Raw genomic sequence first — 12903 nt, 5'->3', positions numbered from 1 at the left:
ACGCTTCCGCACCGCTGCACTTTGACATGGTATCAGAGCAGTGTAGAAGGACTGACTGAGTGCAGAACCAACCTCAAGAGGAGTTTCTATCGCGACACAAGGCTGCGTTTTCAGCGTTTGAGGGTAGGTAGGAGGGCTGCGCCTCGGAACAAGGCTGAAGCGAGCGTGGGCGCGCGGGAAAGGAGTCCAGGTGGTGGATTTGCCGCTGTTTACTGCTATTTGACGAGAAGGAAGTTTGAGTTTTCAGCTTTCAAGTGCAGGTTTTACTTTTTAATCGCCTCCGGCGGGTGAAGAAGTTTCGGGACATGGAAGAGCCCTAAGAGGCTGCGTTTTCACAGTCAGAGGGGGCTGCTTTTGCGTTTGTGAAGGCATTACAGGTGAAGATGTCTACAGAGATTGACTTGGAGTTCCAGACGATTATGGACCGGAAGGTGCCTGTCTTACTGGCTCTTCTCGCAGATCAGAAGCTCGATGGCAACAACTACCGCATCTGGCGCGTGATGATGTTGGCCATTCTAGAGTCCTACGATTTGGCGGAGCTTGTACAGGAGGAGATCGACCGGCCCTCGGTGAGAGATGAGTCCAAACTCTCTTCCGATGCTCGTGCGGAGTTGGCCAAGGCACAGTCTCACTGGGACAAATTGAATGCCAGGATTCGTTCCTTTCTTTTTATGTCTTGTACTACAGCCGTGATAGCTCACATCGAGCACTTGACGGTGGCTCGGGAGATATGGCTGGAGCTTGATCAGATGTATAACCAGATGACCCTTATGAAGTGGGTTTCTTTGGAGGTACAGATGCGGACCTTGTTCGTGAACGAGTCTTCTTCGTTGTGGGAGCACATCAACAAGCTTACACAGCTTTAGATGCAGGTTTAGAATGCGGGGAAGACGATTTCCTCCGAAGACATGGCGATCACACTCTTGTCCCAGTTGCCGCCACAATTCGGTGCTTTCTACTCCGCCCTTATTGCTTCGGGGCGAGAGTCCACTCTTCGGTGGGAAGAGTTGGTTCCTATGGTCTTGGACGAAGAGGAACAACTGAAGGGATAGAATGCTTCCAAGTCGGAGGCACTGACAAGTCAAGCCTCTCAAAAGAAGGGGAAGGATCAAAAGAAGAAGAAGGGGGATAATAAGTCAAAGAAGGACAAGGACAAGGACAAAGAATCCACATGCTATATTTGTGGAAAGACTGGCCATTGGAAGAAGGATTGCCCTGACAAAGACAAGAAGGACACCAACAAGAAGGACACGAAGGATTCTGGAGCGGTGGCTGCACCCTCATCAGCTGCGTTTCTTCATCTAGCTGTCATTGAGGACTCTATACCGAATGCTTTTGATGCTGCGATGACAGCTCCCCAGGCTTGAGAGTGGATCGTTGACAGTGGTGTCTCCCGGCACATGACTCCTTCATCAAATGGTGTTGCCCAGTTGCGACCTTCGCGTGGGCAGATTCTCATTGGAGATAGCTCTTCGGTGTCTATTGCAGGACGGGGTGAGATGCAGCTTATTCCAGATGGACGTGGCGGTACCCATACCTCAAAGGTCTTGCATGTGCCAGGCTTAGGGTATCATCTTCTTTCGGTTCATAAGCTTTGTTCCCTTGGACTTCTGGTGGAGTTTGAGAGTGATTCGGTGCGAGTCCTTGATCGTGGGTCAAGGAAGGTTCTCTCATTAGGATATGAGGAGAACGGCATCTACAAACTGAAGTCTTCTACCGCTCTCTCTACTCTTCTTCTTACCTCTCAGACACAGTCAAAGCTATGGCATGCTTGGTTTGGTCACCTCAACTATGATTATCTTCGGAGGGCGTCACGTGGACAGCTTGTTCGAGGGTTGTCGGACATAGTGGTGAGCCAGCAGCCATGCGTCTCCTGCATTCGTGGGAAACAGCATAGGGATGCGATTCCCAACAAAGCTTCGTGGCGGTCTACTTCACCGATGGAGCTTGTATCTACGGATCTTCGTGGCCCTATGAGGAAGGAGTCCTTGAGAGGAAGCTTGTACTTCATGTTGATCGTAGATGACTACAGTAGGATGACATGGGCCTATTTCTTGGCGTTGAAGTCAAAAACTTTCTCCCACTTCAAGGATTGGCTTCTCTTTGAGGAGAACTGATCAGGCCGGAGATTGAAGACCTTGCGATCCGACAAGGGTGGTGAATTTGTTTCTAATGAGTTTGCTCGTTTTTGTGTAGATAAAGGTATTCACCAGGAGTTTGCTAACACCAACACTCCTCAAGAAAATGGCATTCTTGAACGGAAGAACCGAAGTGTGATCGAGATGGCGTGTACCATGATGGAGCACCGACAGACACCTCAGTTTCTGTGGGCCGAGGCTGTGGCTATTGCAGTCCACATCCTTAACCGATCCCCCATCTCGGCCGTTGATGGGATGACACCTTTTGAGGCTTACTTTGGGACTAAGCCCGATGTTTCTTATTTTAGGGTTTTTGGGTGTGATGCCTATGTTCACATTCCCAAGGCTCATCGTGATAAATTTGACGCAGCTTCCGGAAGACAGGTATTTGTTGGCTACAGCTCCCAGTCCCAAGGCTATCGTTTGTATGATCCCGTCAAGCGGGATGTGTACACCAGTCGAGATGTGCGGTTTGTGGAGGTTCGGGCCATAGCAGCGGGTGAGGAGCATCCCGTTCTTGGCGATCCAGGGGAGAGTTGGGCTCCCGTGACAGTTCCTTTGGAGCCTGCGCCTTTTGATTCTGATTCTGTTTCTGATACAGAGTCTACTGTTCCACCGGTCACCCCCGAGGAGTTACCACCGGTGGATATCCCAGAGTCTTTAGCTGATGGAGAGAGACGAGGAGAGGTCCGGCCTCCTCCTCGTTGGGCCCGTGACACACTCCGTGATTCAGGGATCGAGGGGGTCCCTGAGGAGTGGGGACCGCAGGATGGTCCACGGCGGCACAAGGCACATTCTTCGGAGCTTGTTTGCTCTAACTATTGTTTGATGACCCGTGTTATGCAGGATCGAGAGCCCATCTCTGTGAAGGAGGCTTTACAGTCTACACCATGGAAGAAAGCTATGGAAGCCGAGTTGGAGGCTATTGAGAGGAATGGCACTTGGTCACTCGTGCCTCGCCCCCCGAATAAGAAGGTGATTGGCGTCAAATGGGTCTTCAAGACCAAGTACCTTAGCGATGGTTCTTTGGACAAGCACAAGGCTCGCCTTGTTGCTAAAGGTTTTGCACAGCGCCCAGGGATTGATTGTCATGATACTTTTGTCCCCACTGCTCGTATGGCGACTATTAGAGCTGTTCTTGCCTTGGCTGGCCATAGGAGATGGCCTGTCTACCAGTTGGATGTGAAGTCGGCCTTCCTCAATGGTGATTTGAAGGAGGAGATCTATGTAGAGCAGCCTCCTGGCTTTGGATCTTCAGATGGGAACGTCTACAGGTTGAAGAAGGCCTTGTATGGCCTCAAGCAGGCTCCGCGTGCATGGAACGAGAAGATTGATTCGTTCCTTCAGCCACAGTTGGGATATCGGTGTTCCAAGGCCGATCCACAGCTTTATGTACACACTTCCGAGGCTGGTTGTGTGCTTTTTGTGTTGTATGTTGATGATTTGATTGTCACAGGTGATCATGCACAGAAGGTCAAAGAGACGAAAGCAGCTTTACATCAGACGTTCGAGATGACGGACTTGGGTCTACTCCATTTCTTTTTGGGCCATGAGATTTATCAATCTCAGAGGGGGATCTTTATCTCTCAGCAGAGATATGTACAGGAGCTCTTGGTTTCTTTTTGCGATGGAGGATTGTCGGACCCTTTCTACTCCTATGGATCCGAACTGGAAGGCCATTTCCCATTTAGCTTCTCCCATGGTGGATGCTTCCCGCTATCGTCAGTTGATTGGATCATTGATTTGGCTCCTCAACACTCATGTTGATCTTTGTTTTGGTGTTGGGCTCTTGGCGGGGTTTATGAGTGAACCGCAGACGGTGCATTGGTAGGCTGCTCAGAGGATACTTTGGTATTTGAGGGGGACGTCTGATTTAGGGATTCATTATCCCGCAGGCACAGGTGGTTCAGACCTTGTTCTTGCAGGTTGGAGCGACTCGGATTGGGCCGGTGATGTGGACCACAGGCGGTCTACTACAGGTTACTGTTTTACCTTGGGTGCAGGTGTTATCTCATGGAGTAGCAAGAAGCAGCCCACGGTAGCCCTTTCGTCTACTGAGGCGGAGTATCAGGCTGTGTCTTCCACCACATGTGAAGCTGTGTGGCCTCGGAGATTGTTGGAGGAGCTTGGCTGCCCCCAGACTCGTCCTACTTTACTGCAATGCGACAATGAGAGTTGCATTGCCTTGGCACGGAATCCTATTTTTCATGCTCGGACGAAGCACATAGAGATCTAGTACCACTTCATTAGAGAGAAGCTTCTGGATGAGACCATCACTGTGGAGTATTGCAAGACGGAGGACAATCTTGCAAATTTTTTTACGAAGGCGCTACCCCAAGCTTTACTTTGGAGACATGCCAGATCCCTTAGGCTTCTGCCCCGCCCAGGCTTTGAGAGGGGGTGTTAACGATTCAGATCCTGGTCAGTCGGACTGACCAGTCAGACTGCCACGTGGCAGTCCGACCTGGTACTGCACCAGTTGGCTGCATTTAATGCAGCCAACCTGCCTGTTTTTTTTGCGCCCAGTTTTTGGCTATTTATAGCCGATTTTTCCAGCAGTCTCCCACATTCTTCTGCTCGCAGATTACAGGCTGGAGGCTCACGCAGATTCTGTCTCTGTCCGCAGATTTCAGACAGGAGATCGTGCAGACTGCAGCGGACTTCGAGATGAACAGCATGTTGCATCGTCGAGGTGGAGATGCGCAGTCCAGCGCACTGCGCCCGTGTATATATCTGCATATCTTTGTATACAGCACACTTTATACAGCAGATCTTCATCTTCCACTGTCTCTTTCTCTCTCTTCTCTCTCTGCATTCTCTCTCTTAGTCCGCTTCCACACCGCTACACTTTGACAGAACCTTGTGAAGGAGTGCGAGACAAAGAAGAGTTGGGCCTTGGTGAGCGATTCGTACAATAAAGGTTAGTAAAGGATCCTTGTCCTCCAAACCAAGACCATAATGCCTTCTTAGGGCTTCCATTGAAGGAGTAGCTAGAGAAAGCTTTAGAGGATTCAAAGATGGAGTTGTTTGTGTCATTCTGAATAAGTTATGTGTTGTTTGTGTATCTTGCACAAAACCAAGCTTTCCACGATAGCCAGAGGATACTCTTTAAAAGGGCATCGGTGTTATGTCCTTGGACACTCGGATGGGCATTAGTAGGATCAGTCATAGTGGTCATGAAGTGACTTAGTGCAAATTCACTAAGGGCATTTCGTTTTTAGGGAAGCCAAGTCCTATTTGTAGGACTCAAGGCCCTATCGAACACATTGATTGTGTGATCACCACTCTTGGACTCCGCTTGTTGGCCATCACATCCATACACCAGGATGGTGTGGTTTGGTGGTATGGGGTGCCAACCCTTGGGATGTGGTTGTGACTTGGAGTGTTACTAGCTCCCATGCTAAGGGATGAGCTTGGTTGGCTATATGGCTGGGAGGTGAGTTTGATGTCCAGTACCTTTAATTGTGAGTTTGTCTTGCGCGAAGTCTTGCGTATAGGTTGTATCATAAAGTGTTATGTTTTTGGACATCTAGATGGGTGCTAGTAGCATTGGTCACAATGGTCATGAAGTGACTTAGTGCAAATGCACTAAGGGCATTTTGGGTTTAGGGCAGCTGAGTCCTATTTATAGGACTCAAGGCCTTATTGATCACATTCATTGTGTAATCACCACTCTTGGACTCTTGGCCTGTTGGCCGTCGCATTTGTACACTGGGACAGTGCCAGTTGGTGGTATGAGATGCCAAACCTTGGGATGTGGTTGTGACCTGGAGTGTTGCGAGCTCCCAGGCTCAAGGGTGAGCCCATTTGGCTCTATGGCTGGGAGGTGAGTCTGATGTCTAGTCCCTTGTATTGTGAGGCGTCAAGTTTCATGTGCAGGTTGGATCCTAGGGGCATGTATCAACCAGGTTTGATACCTTGCGGAGATAAGCTAGGGTTTGCACTGAGAGAAGACAGTGAGCCCACAATCAACTCCTTGAAGACTCATCATAAGACTCATCATAAGGCTCTAGCCCATTGTAGCGAACCCTTGAAGTTCTTATAATTCCATGTCTCCAAAAATGTCTATGTTTCCTTGTACTGATCCACTACCAGCATAAGAATCAAACAAGATTAGAGCATTTGCTGAAATACCTAGTCACTTTGGTTAAAAGCTCATGTTGTCCACTTTCATTGCAAGAATTGGAAATCTTGAGAATTACTTCTTTTGACACCTTCAGCTCAAAGTTGAAAAGCCCCAGCCAACAAACAATGTATTTGTCTTGCTAAGCTATGCTCCAAAGATTTGCATGCAATTGTGAATATACAATACAACCTGCAAGGCACACCTTTGGGCTTTTGATCCTTTGCAACTAGTGGTGTTACCGGTATGCTAGACATGCTCTCCATGTACTCGCAACAGATGGAAATCTTGCAATCCTCCCCAAATAGACATCATAATCCTGATGGGCTAATCCATCTCAAAGGCAATTTCTGTCGAGCTAAAGCCATCAGCTTCACTCATGACTTCGCTAGTGCATTGCTACTTGCGGATGCAGGGTAACAGGGCAAATGAACAAGTTTATTACTGAATATTTTACTGGTCAGACTCATAAGCAAAGGCTCTGTCCTCCTTAGTGACTTGGCCTAAAGAAAAGGTCTAGCTCGCTCTATGAAAATTTCAACCAAGATTTGGAAGTAGGTCTTCCGTTATTCTGCATGGTATGTGAATTCTGTGCATCTGCTAAAAACTTCAAGAAGTGAACAACAGTGGAAAGCCTAAGGTTTGCTCAACTAGCTGGTGTTGTTTCAAACAAGTAGTCTTTGTTGTCGTTTGGTGTTTCCATTCCCTTGTGGACATGATTTTGCAACAAGTTTTGACTAGACAGGGTGCTCAAATTTGTTATAGCTGATGAATTATTTGATTTGCAGGCTGGCACTTGGGAAGAAAAATGCTTAACTAAATGGGCTACAACCAGAATTCAGGTGTATTAGATTGATGATGCTTGAAAGTGCTTGTCACATTTGCAAGTTTTGTAACTTGCTTCAGTCAGCCTGATTTTGTGGCTTCTGCCTTAGGAATTGCTTTTGAGCTTAGACCCTTTGGAGCTGGAGCATGGTCAGGCAAAAGTCACAAGTATTTCCAGCTGCATTGGGGATGTATGCACCTTTTTGCTTGATATAAAGCTTGAAATTGCAGGGAAAGGGTTCTGAGCATCTGGTTTTTGCCCATAAACATGCATGCAGGCTACTCTCGTTACTGTGAGAAATAAAAAGCGATATATGCACCTTTTTGCTTGATATAAAGCTTGAAATTGCAGGGAAAGGGTTCTGAGCATCTGGTTTTTTCCCATAAACATGCATGCAGGCTACTCTTGTTACCGTGAGAAATAAAAAGCGATATGGGTATTCCTATGAGATCACGATGAAGTTTGAAGGTTAGTTCGTTTTATACCTTCACTTTTGGAGCTGTCTCACTGAATAAGTGTCTGCTAAGTTACTAACATCGTATAATGACCCAGGAGATTGGAGAGAAACTAAGAGTGTAGAAGGCACTTTAAAAGTTCCAGAGGCTTCATATAATGATCTTGATGAGGTTCAGGTATTTAACTGTCTTTTCACTATCATAAATATATGACTCAGCAAGCTTAACTGAAGAGCTCATTTTCATTATCCTCATCATGTGTTATGTATTGTTTTTACCTTCAATTCCATCATTATTCACTTTCTGTAATGCGTGGAATTCATGTATGAAAAAGGACTCTACAGCTGGTTTGATATTTCCAATTTTGATAATCATGTCAAAGATGCAAGTCTACAGTGTCTCTACATCAATAGATGGGAAATTGAGTGGTGATTTAATGGCACCAGGTCATTTCATTCTAGGACTCTGAAGTCAAAGCAAAATATTAGATGAACCAAAAACAGGCCATGGTTGCTATTCAACACTGGATTCATGGCAGGCATTTCTAGGATGTTTAAGTCCAAATTAGATTCTTAGATCAAGACCATGAATAAGTGCCTGCTGTTAGTATGTTTGAAAGGATATTGACATTGGTAAGAGTCTGGGAGAACTTAGGCAACTTGTTATGGAAGAGAAGACCATTTGCCAATTCTGTCCAGATCATTATCCTTACCATTTCCTATAACATGTTTCTCTTCACCTTTCAAGTTCATCATAACTGTCTTTCTTGGAGCTCTTATTCATTGTCAAACTGAGTAAGTTTAGACCTGCACTGCTGTCACAGCAAAGCAACATTCAATTTATACCTGAAAACTCTCTAATCTCTGCTTTATGTATTTTATTTGGTCCTACCCTTCACTTCCCTAATTTTCCCATACATTTCTGCGATAAAAGAGCTACAATCTTACTGTGCATTCTCCAAATTACTACAAATGGCTGTATTTCAGCATTTTCATGTGACAACTGATCCATAGGTGCTCAATGACCTTGTCACCTTTGATGTTGGTCTCCAACCAACTTTAAAGTGTTGAAAAATGCAAAAAAACACTTCAATTGGCCAAACCCTAAAGATGACGATCAACATTTGAACTCAATTTCACAAAGTGTTTGCTTTGATAACTATTGTGCATAGTCCCCATGCAATCCCATATTATTTCTCTCATAAACAAAGGGATTTCTCACGATCAACATTTGAACTCAATTTCACGAAGTATTTGCTTTGATAACTATTGTGCATAGTCCCCATGCAATCCCATATTATTTCTCTCACAAACAAAGGGATTTCTCACAGTGTAACTTTGAGAAAATTACTTTCTTTGCAATAAAGTTGCCCAAAAAGTACACGAGACTTGATCGTAGAGGAGAGGATCTCAACCTGTTGTGTTGTAATATGATAGAGGAGTTAGTAGAATAAGACCTATAGAAATGTGTGTTGCTCTTCATCCACGGAAATTAATGCGGAAACTTTGTGATGGGATGTAAGCATTGAGGCTTTCCATGAACCAAAATAAGTATCTCACAAAGTGACGGGGTTAAATGTAGGTACGAGTGTTGCCGAAGCTTCACGTTATTAAAGAAATAGCCTTCTAATGTGTGACATTGCAACACTTCATTATAAAAAGGTTGTGGATTGGTAAAATAACAGGTTTTGAATACGTATTAGCCTGTCAAATTGTTATATTCTCTTTAGACTAGCCATTTCTCCAAACCACTTTGTGACATCATTGGTGCATGCCAATAACAATAAAGTGTTATATGGCTAGACCTTGTTTTTTAAGGATCCTCTACGCTAACTTGTTTTGATGAAATTTAGGTAAAAAAGAGTAGCATATCTTGCTCTAAATGTAGTTACGAAGCTGCTCGATGGATTCCTATCATGGGGACGTGAAATTTGTGAAATGCTTTAATCTTGCTAGTAACATTTGATTAATTTAATAATCAAATGTGCAAGGTTGTAAGGCACATGTTGCACATGGCAATTATTTTATGGTAATAGGCCAAGGACCTTGAGGAGTCAGTGGATGTCAAAGGCAAAGGTTGTGACAAGTTATGCCAGTTAGGCTTCGGTTGTCAATCGGTGTCAATTTTGACCCTAAAATAGTTAATTGGCCATTAAGTGTGAGTGGTGACATTAGGGAGTAGGCATTAATTAATTAATTAATGGCAGTCAAAGGGTCAATTGAGATTGGGAACCACTCAAGATTGCAAATGGCATAGCAATTTAATTAAGGACGGGCACATTTAATTTTGGGTAGGATTATAAGGATTGAAAGTAATTTTCAGAAGTAATTAATTTTGAAGATTAATTTAATAGCTGGAATTTGTTGCAAAATGGGATTAGAAGGTTGCCTTTTGGCAAAATTACCCATGTAATTGAATTTTTTTTAAAAAGGGTTGGTGGAGGTTGATTCAGGTTGGTAGGTTGTGGGGGAGAGAGAGAGAGAGAAAGCCATTGGACATTTTTCGTGTGCAGAAATTTGCATTTGCTGCAGGTGACAGCCATTTGGGGCCTTGCGACAATAGGTAGACACTCATCAGGGGCTGGCGACGATAGTGTTGATGAGGTGATGACTGTTTGGGGCTTTGGGTCAATAGGTGATTGCATTTAATGTAGGTGGAGCAGGCAGCAGCTGGTTCTAGGGTTTTCTCGCGAAGAATCTTTGATTTCTCTCTCATCTCAGCATACTCTCACCTTTTTAGCTTGGGCTTAGCCAATCTCAGTAATTCTCAGCCATTTGGAGCAAATCTTAGTAAAACTTGGTGGAGAGCTATGAGAATTTTTCTATAAACCCTAAAGTTTTGCAGAAATTAAGGGTTTAACAGCCACCATGGGACCTGTGCCATCAGTCAAGGGCATCATACAGTGAAATCAGCACTTGAAATTCAGGGTATTGTCAAGGATTTCAGATGCGAGCTCATCCATTGTAAATTGGGGTAGCGTTTGGTCAGTTGGTGATTCCATTTGTGCAAGTCCTCAGTGAAAATTAAGGGTAATTGGCCGGAATCGCTTGCTGATTGTTTGCACAGCAAGGGGCTTTTGGATCAGCAAAGGAGATTGTGGAATCTTAGCTTGTACTCAATCCACTAGTAATTCAAGTTAAAGAAATACGGCACGGGGCACTGGTTTTGGGGCCAATAGGTGTCCAATGTCCAATATTATTAAGGTAAAGTGTGCATTTCAGTTTATGCTCTTTAATTAATTGGCTATAATTAAGTGCTTGATCAGGTTCTACCACCCTATCCAAAAAGAAAGACTGGTTTCATGGTTCCATTGTTGGGATAGTGCCCAATCCTTTGATTTGGTGGGCCGGAGGCACTTGATTGCAAGCCAAAGCTTTGTGGTAGTGTTGATTTTTGTGCTCCTTTGAGTATAACAAGATGTCTTCACACAGTGAGATGGAATCTCAAGCAGTGATGATGCCTCTCATTATGGATATTCACATGGGGAAGAAGGAATTGCAATGCCTAATCTTGGACAAGACTCACATGATGGACAACAGACTGAAAGTGTTGTTGTTGGGCAAGATGTAGGGCCTTTAAGGCAAAACGAGGCTGATGACTAGTAACAAGAGGAAGAGGAATTTGATGATCAATTCAAAAATCGGATGAGAACAGTAGCAAATCTCTTTGTTGAATTGACAAAGGATGTTGGAAAATGACAATCAACTATGGAGGAGAGAAAAGAGAGACAATGAGAGCGTGGTGAAGCAAAAGAGTAGAGTGTACTTGTTGAACTAAAAGAATGAGAATGAAAGGCATAAGATAGGTCTAAGATAGACCTAGCTTTAACTCTAACTAGAGTTAACTGACTTTAAGTCTAAGAGTAGTGACATAACTTATAACTTTAGTTGTATTCATACTAAGAACTAAAGAGTAAACATTGGGCACTGTCCATAGAATTGGCAAATTCTAACACCCCCTTGTTGTACCAATGTGGTAAAGTACATGAATGATCAGTCACCAAAGGGTAGCAAGTTTAAGGACTTTTGAAAAGTCTCAAACTTCTCACGAGATAATGCCTTGGTGAAAATGTTTGCAACATTTTCCTATGTAGGAACATACATCAAGTTGATCTCTCCTGTATAGTATCTCTTTGACATAATAGTAATGCATCTCAATATATTTCGTGCAAGCATGAAACATAGGATTTCGTGCCACTACAATAGCACTCTGATTGTCAAAAAGAATAGAGGTAGGATCCTCCAATGGTAAATGTAGATTAGCCAAGAATCTGCACAACCATACACATCCCACTATTGTCGTGAGGTTGTCTCATACTCAGCATCACAGGATGAGATAGCTTCTGTAGGCTGTTTTTTGCTTAGCCATGAAATGCATGAATGGCAAAGAAAGAAACGGTGTCCACTGTAGACTGCCTAGTATTTGCATCACGAGTCCAATCTAAATCACTGTAAGCTTGTAATTGCAAGTCTTCCCCCTGGGAAATAATAATGCATGTGATTGAGTATCTTGCAAGTATCTGTTGGGAATAAAGGCCCTCGTGCCTTTAAATGTGCTCGGGTGTGAACACACCTTTAGCACTTGTACTTACACATATATATCTATCTAAAAACTTAAAGGTAGACACTTGTCATTGTACCCACAAATTGTGCACACTCTCTACTCTGCTCTCTCTCACTCTCTCTGTCTCTTCGTGCGCAACGAACATCTACTGCCTCGATCTTCGTGCCTCCTGGTCACTACAAATTGGAATCAGAGCGGACAAGAGATAGCTCAGGTGTTACAGGAGTCCTAGGTGGGCTCGACGAGCGTCGGTAGGCAGACATGTACGAGTGGCAGTCACTGGCAGGCAATAGTTGTAGGCAGTGAGAACAGTCGATAGCTGTAGGCATTGTGGGTAGTCGCAGGTAGTGAGGACAGTCGACAACTGCAGGCATTGTGAGCAAGCGCAGGCAGTGAGGATAGTCGACAGGCACCACGTGAGACTCCAGCGAGGAGACAGGATAAGCGAGGCATAGGTCGCGTAACGTGACGGGCGACCAGCGGGCGGCCGTCTAGCTGGTGCGACAGGTCACAGACTTGAACGGCCGCTGACCCGCATTTCTTCTTTTTTCTTTTTCAAAAATTTTGAGTTTGCTTTTGCCTCCCCTCCTCGGAGTGTTCGCAGTGCAAGCATAGTGTGCAAATCTGTGCAGATTTAGGCCCAGAAATTTGGGGCTTTTTCCGAATTTGGGGATCTTAACGCAGAATGGACATTCTGACTTAGAAATTTGCAAAGTCGGTGCACATTTGCTTGGGAATTTCGGGGGTTTTCACATTTTAGTGAAATTTTTTCAATTCCACTGAAATTAGTGCGCGCAA

The 12903-nt window shown here is 44.6% G+C and overlaps 1 protein-coding gene across 1 annotated transcript in view; it reads left to right on the top strand.

Moving 5' to 3' along the window:
• LOC148017121 (chaperone binding / ATPase activator) overlaps window positions 1-12903 on the top strand; it is a 31016-nt gene that overhangs the window by 5614 nt on the left and 12499 nt on the right. Inside the window, exons 2-5 of the mRNA XM_087663115.1 lie at window positions 7050-7103; window positions 7197-7277; window positions 7486-7555; window positions 7640-7719. Of these exons, the coding sequence (XP_087519241.1) occupies window positions 7050-7103; window positions 7197-7277; window positions 7486-7555; window positions 7640-7719 (285 nt within the window). The remainder of the gene's footprint in view (window positions 1-7049; window positions 7104-7196; window positions 7278-7485; window positions 7556-7639; window positions 7720-12903) is intronic.

The sequence above is a fragment of the Lygodium microphyllum genome, chromosome 22, assembly GCF_053477565.2.
Source record: "Lygodium microphyllum isolate KBCC chromosome 22, Lygodium_microphyllum_v1.1.10, whole genome shotgun sequence".
NCBI lineage: Eukaryota > Viridiplantae > Streptophyta > Polypodiopsida > Schizaeales > Lygodiaceae > Lygodium > Lygodium microphyllum.
The sequence above is the reverse complement of the archived record's forward strand: the minus strand, read 5'-3'. Positions and strand labels throughout refer to the sequence as shown.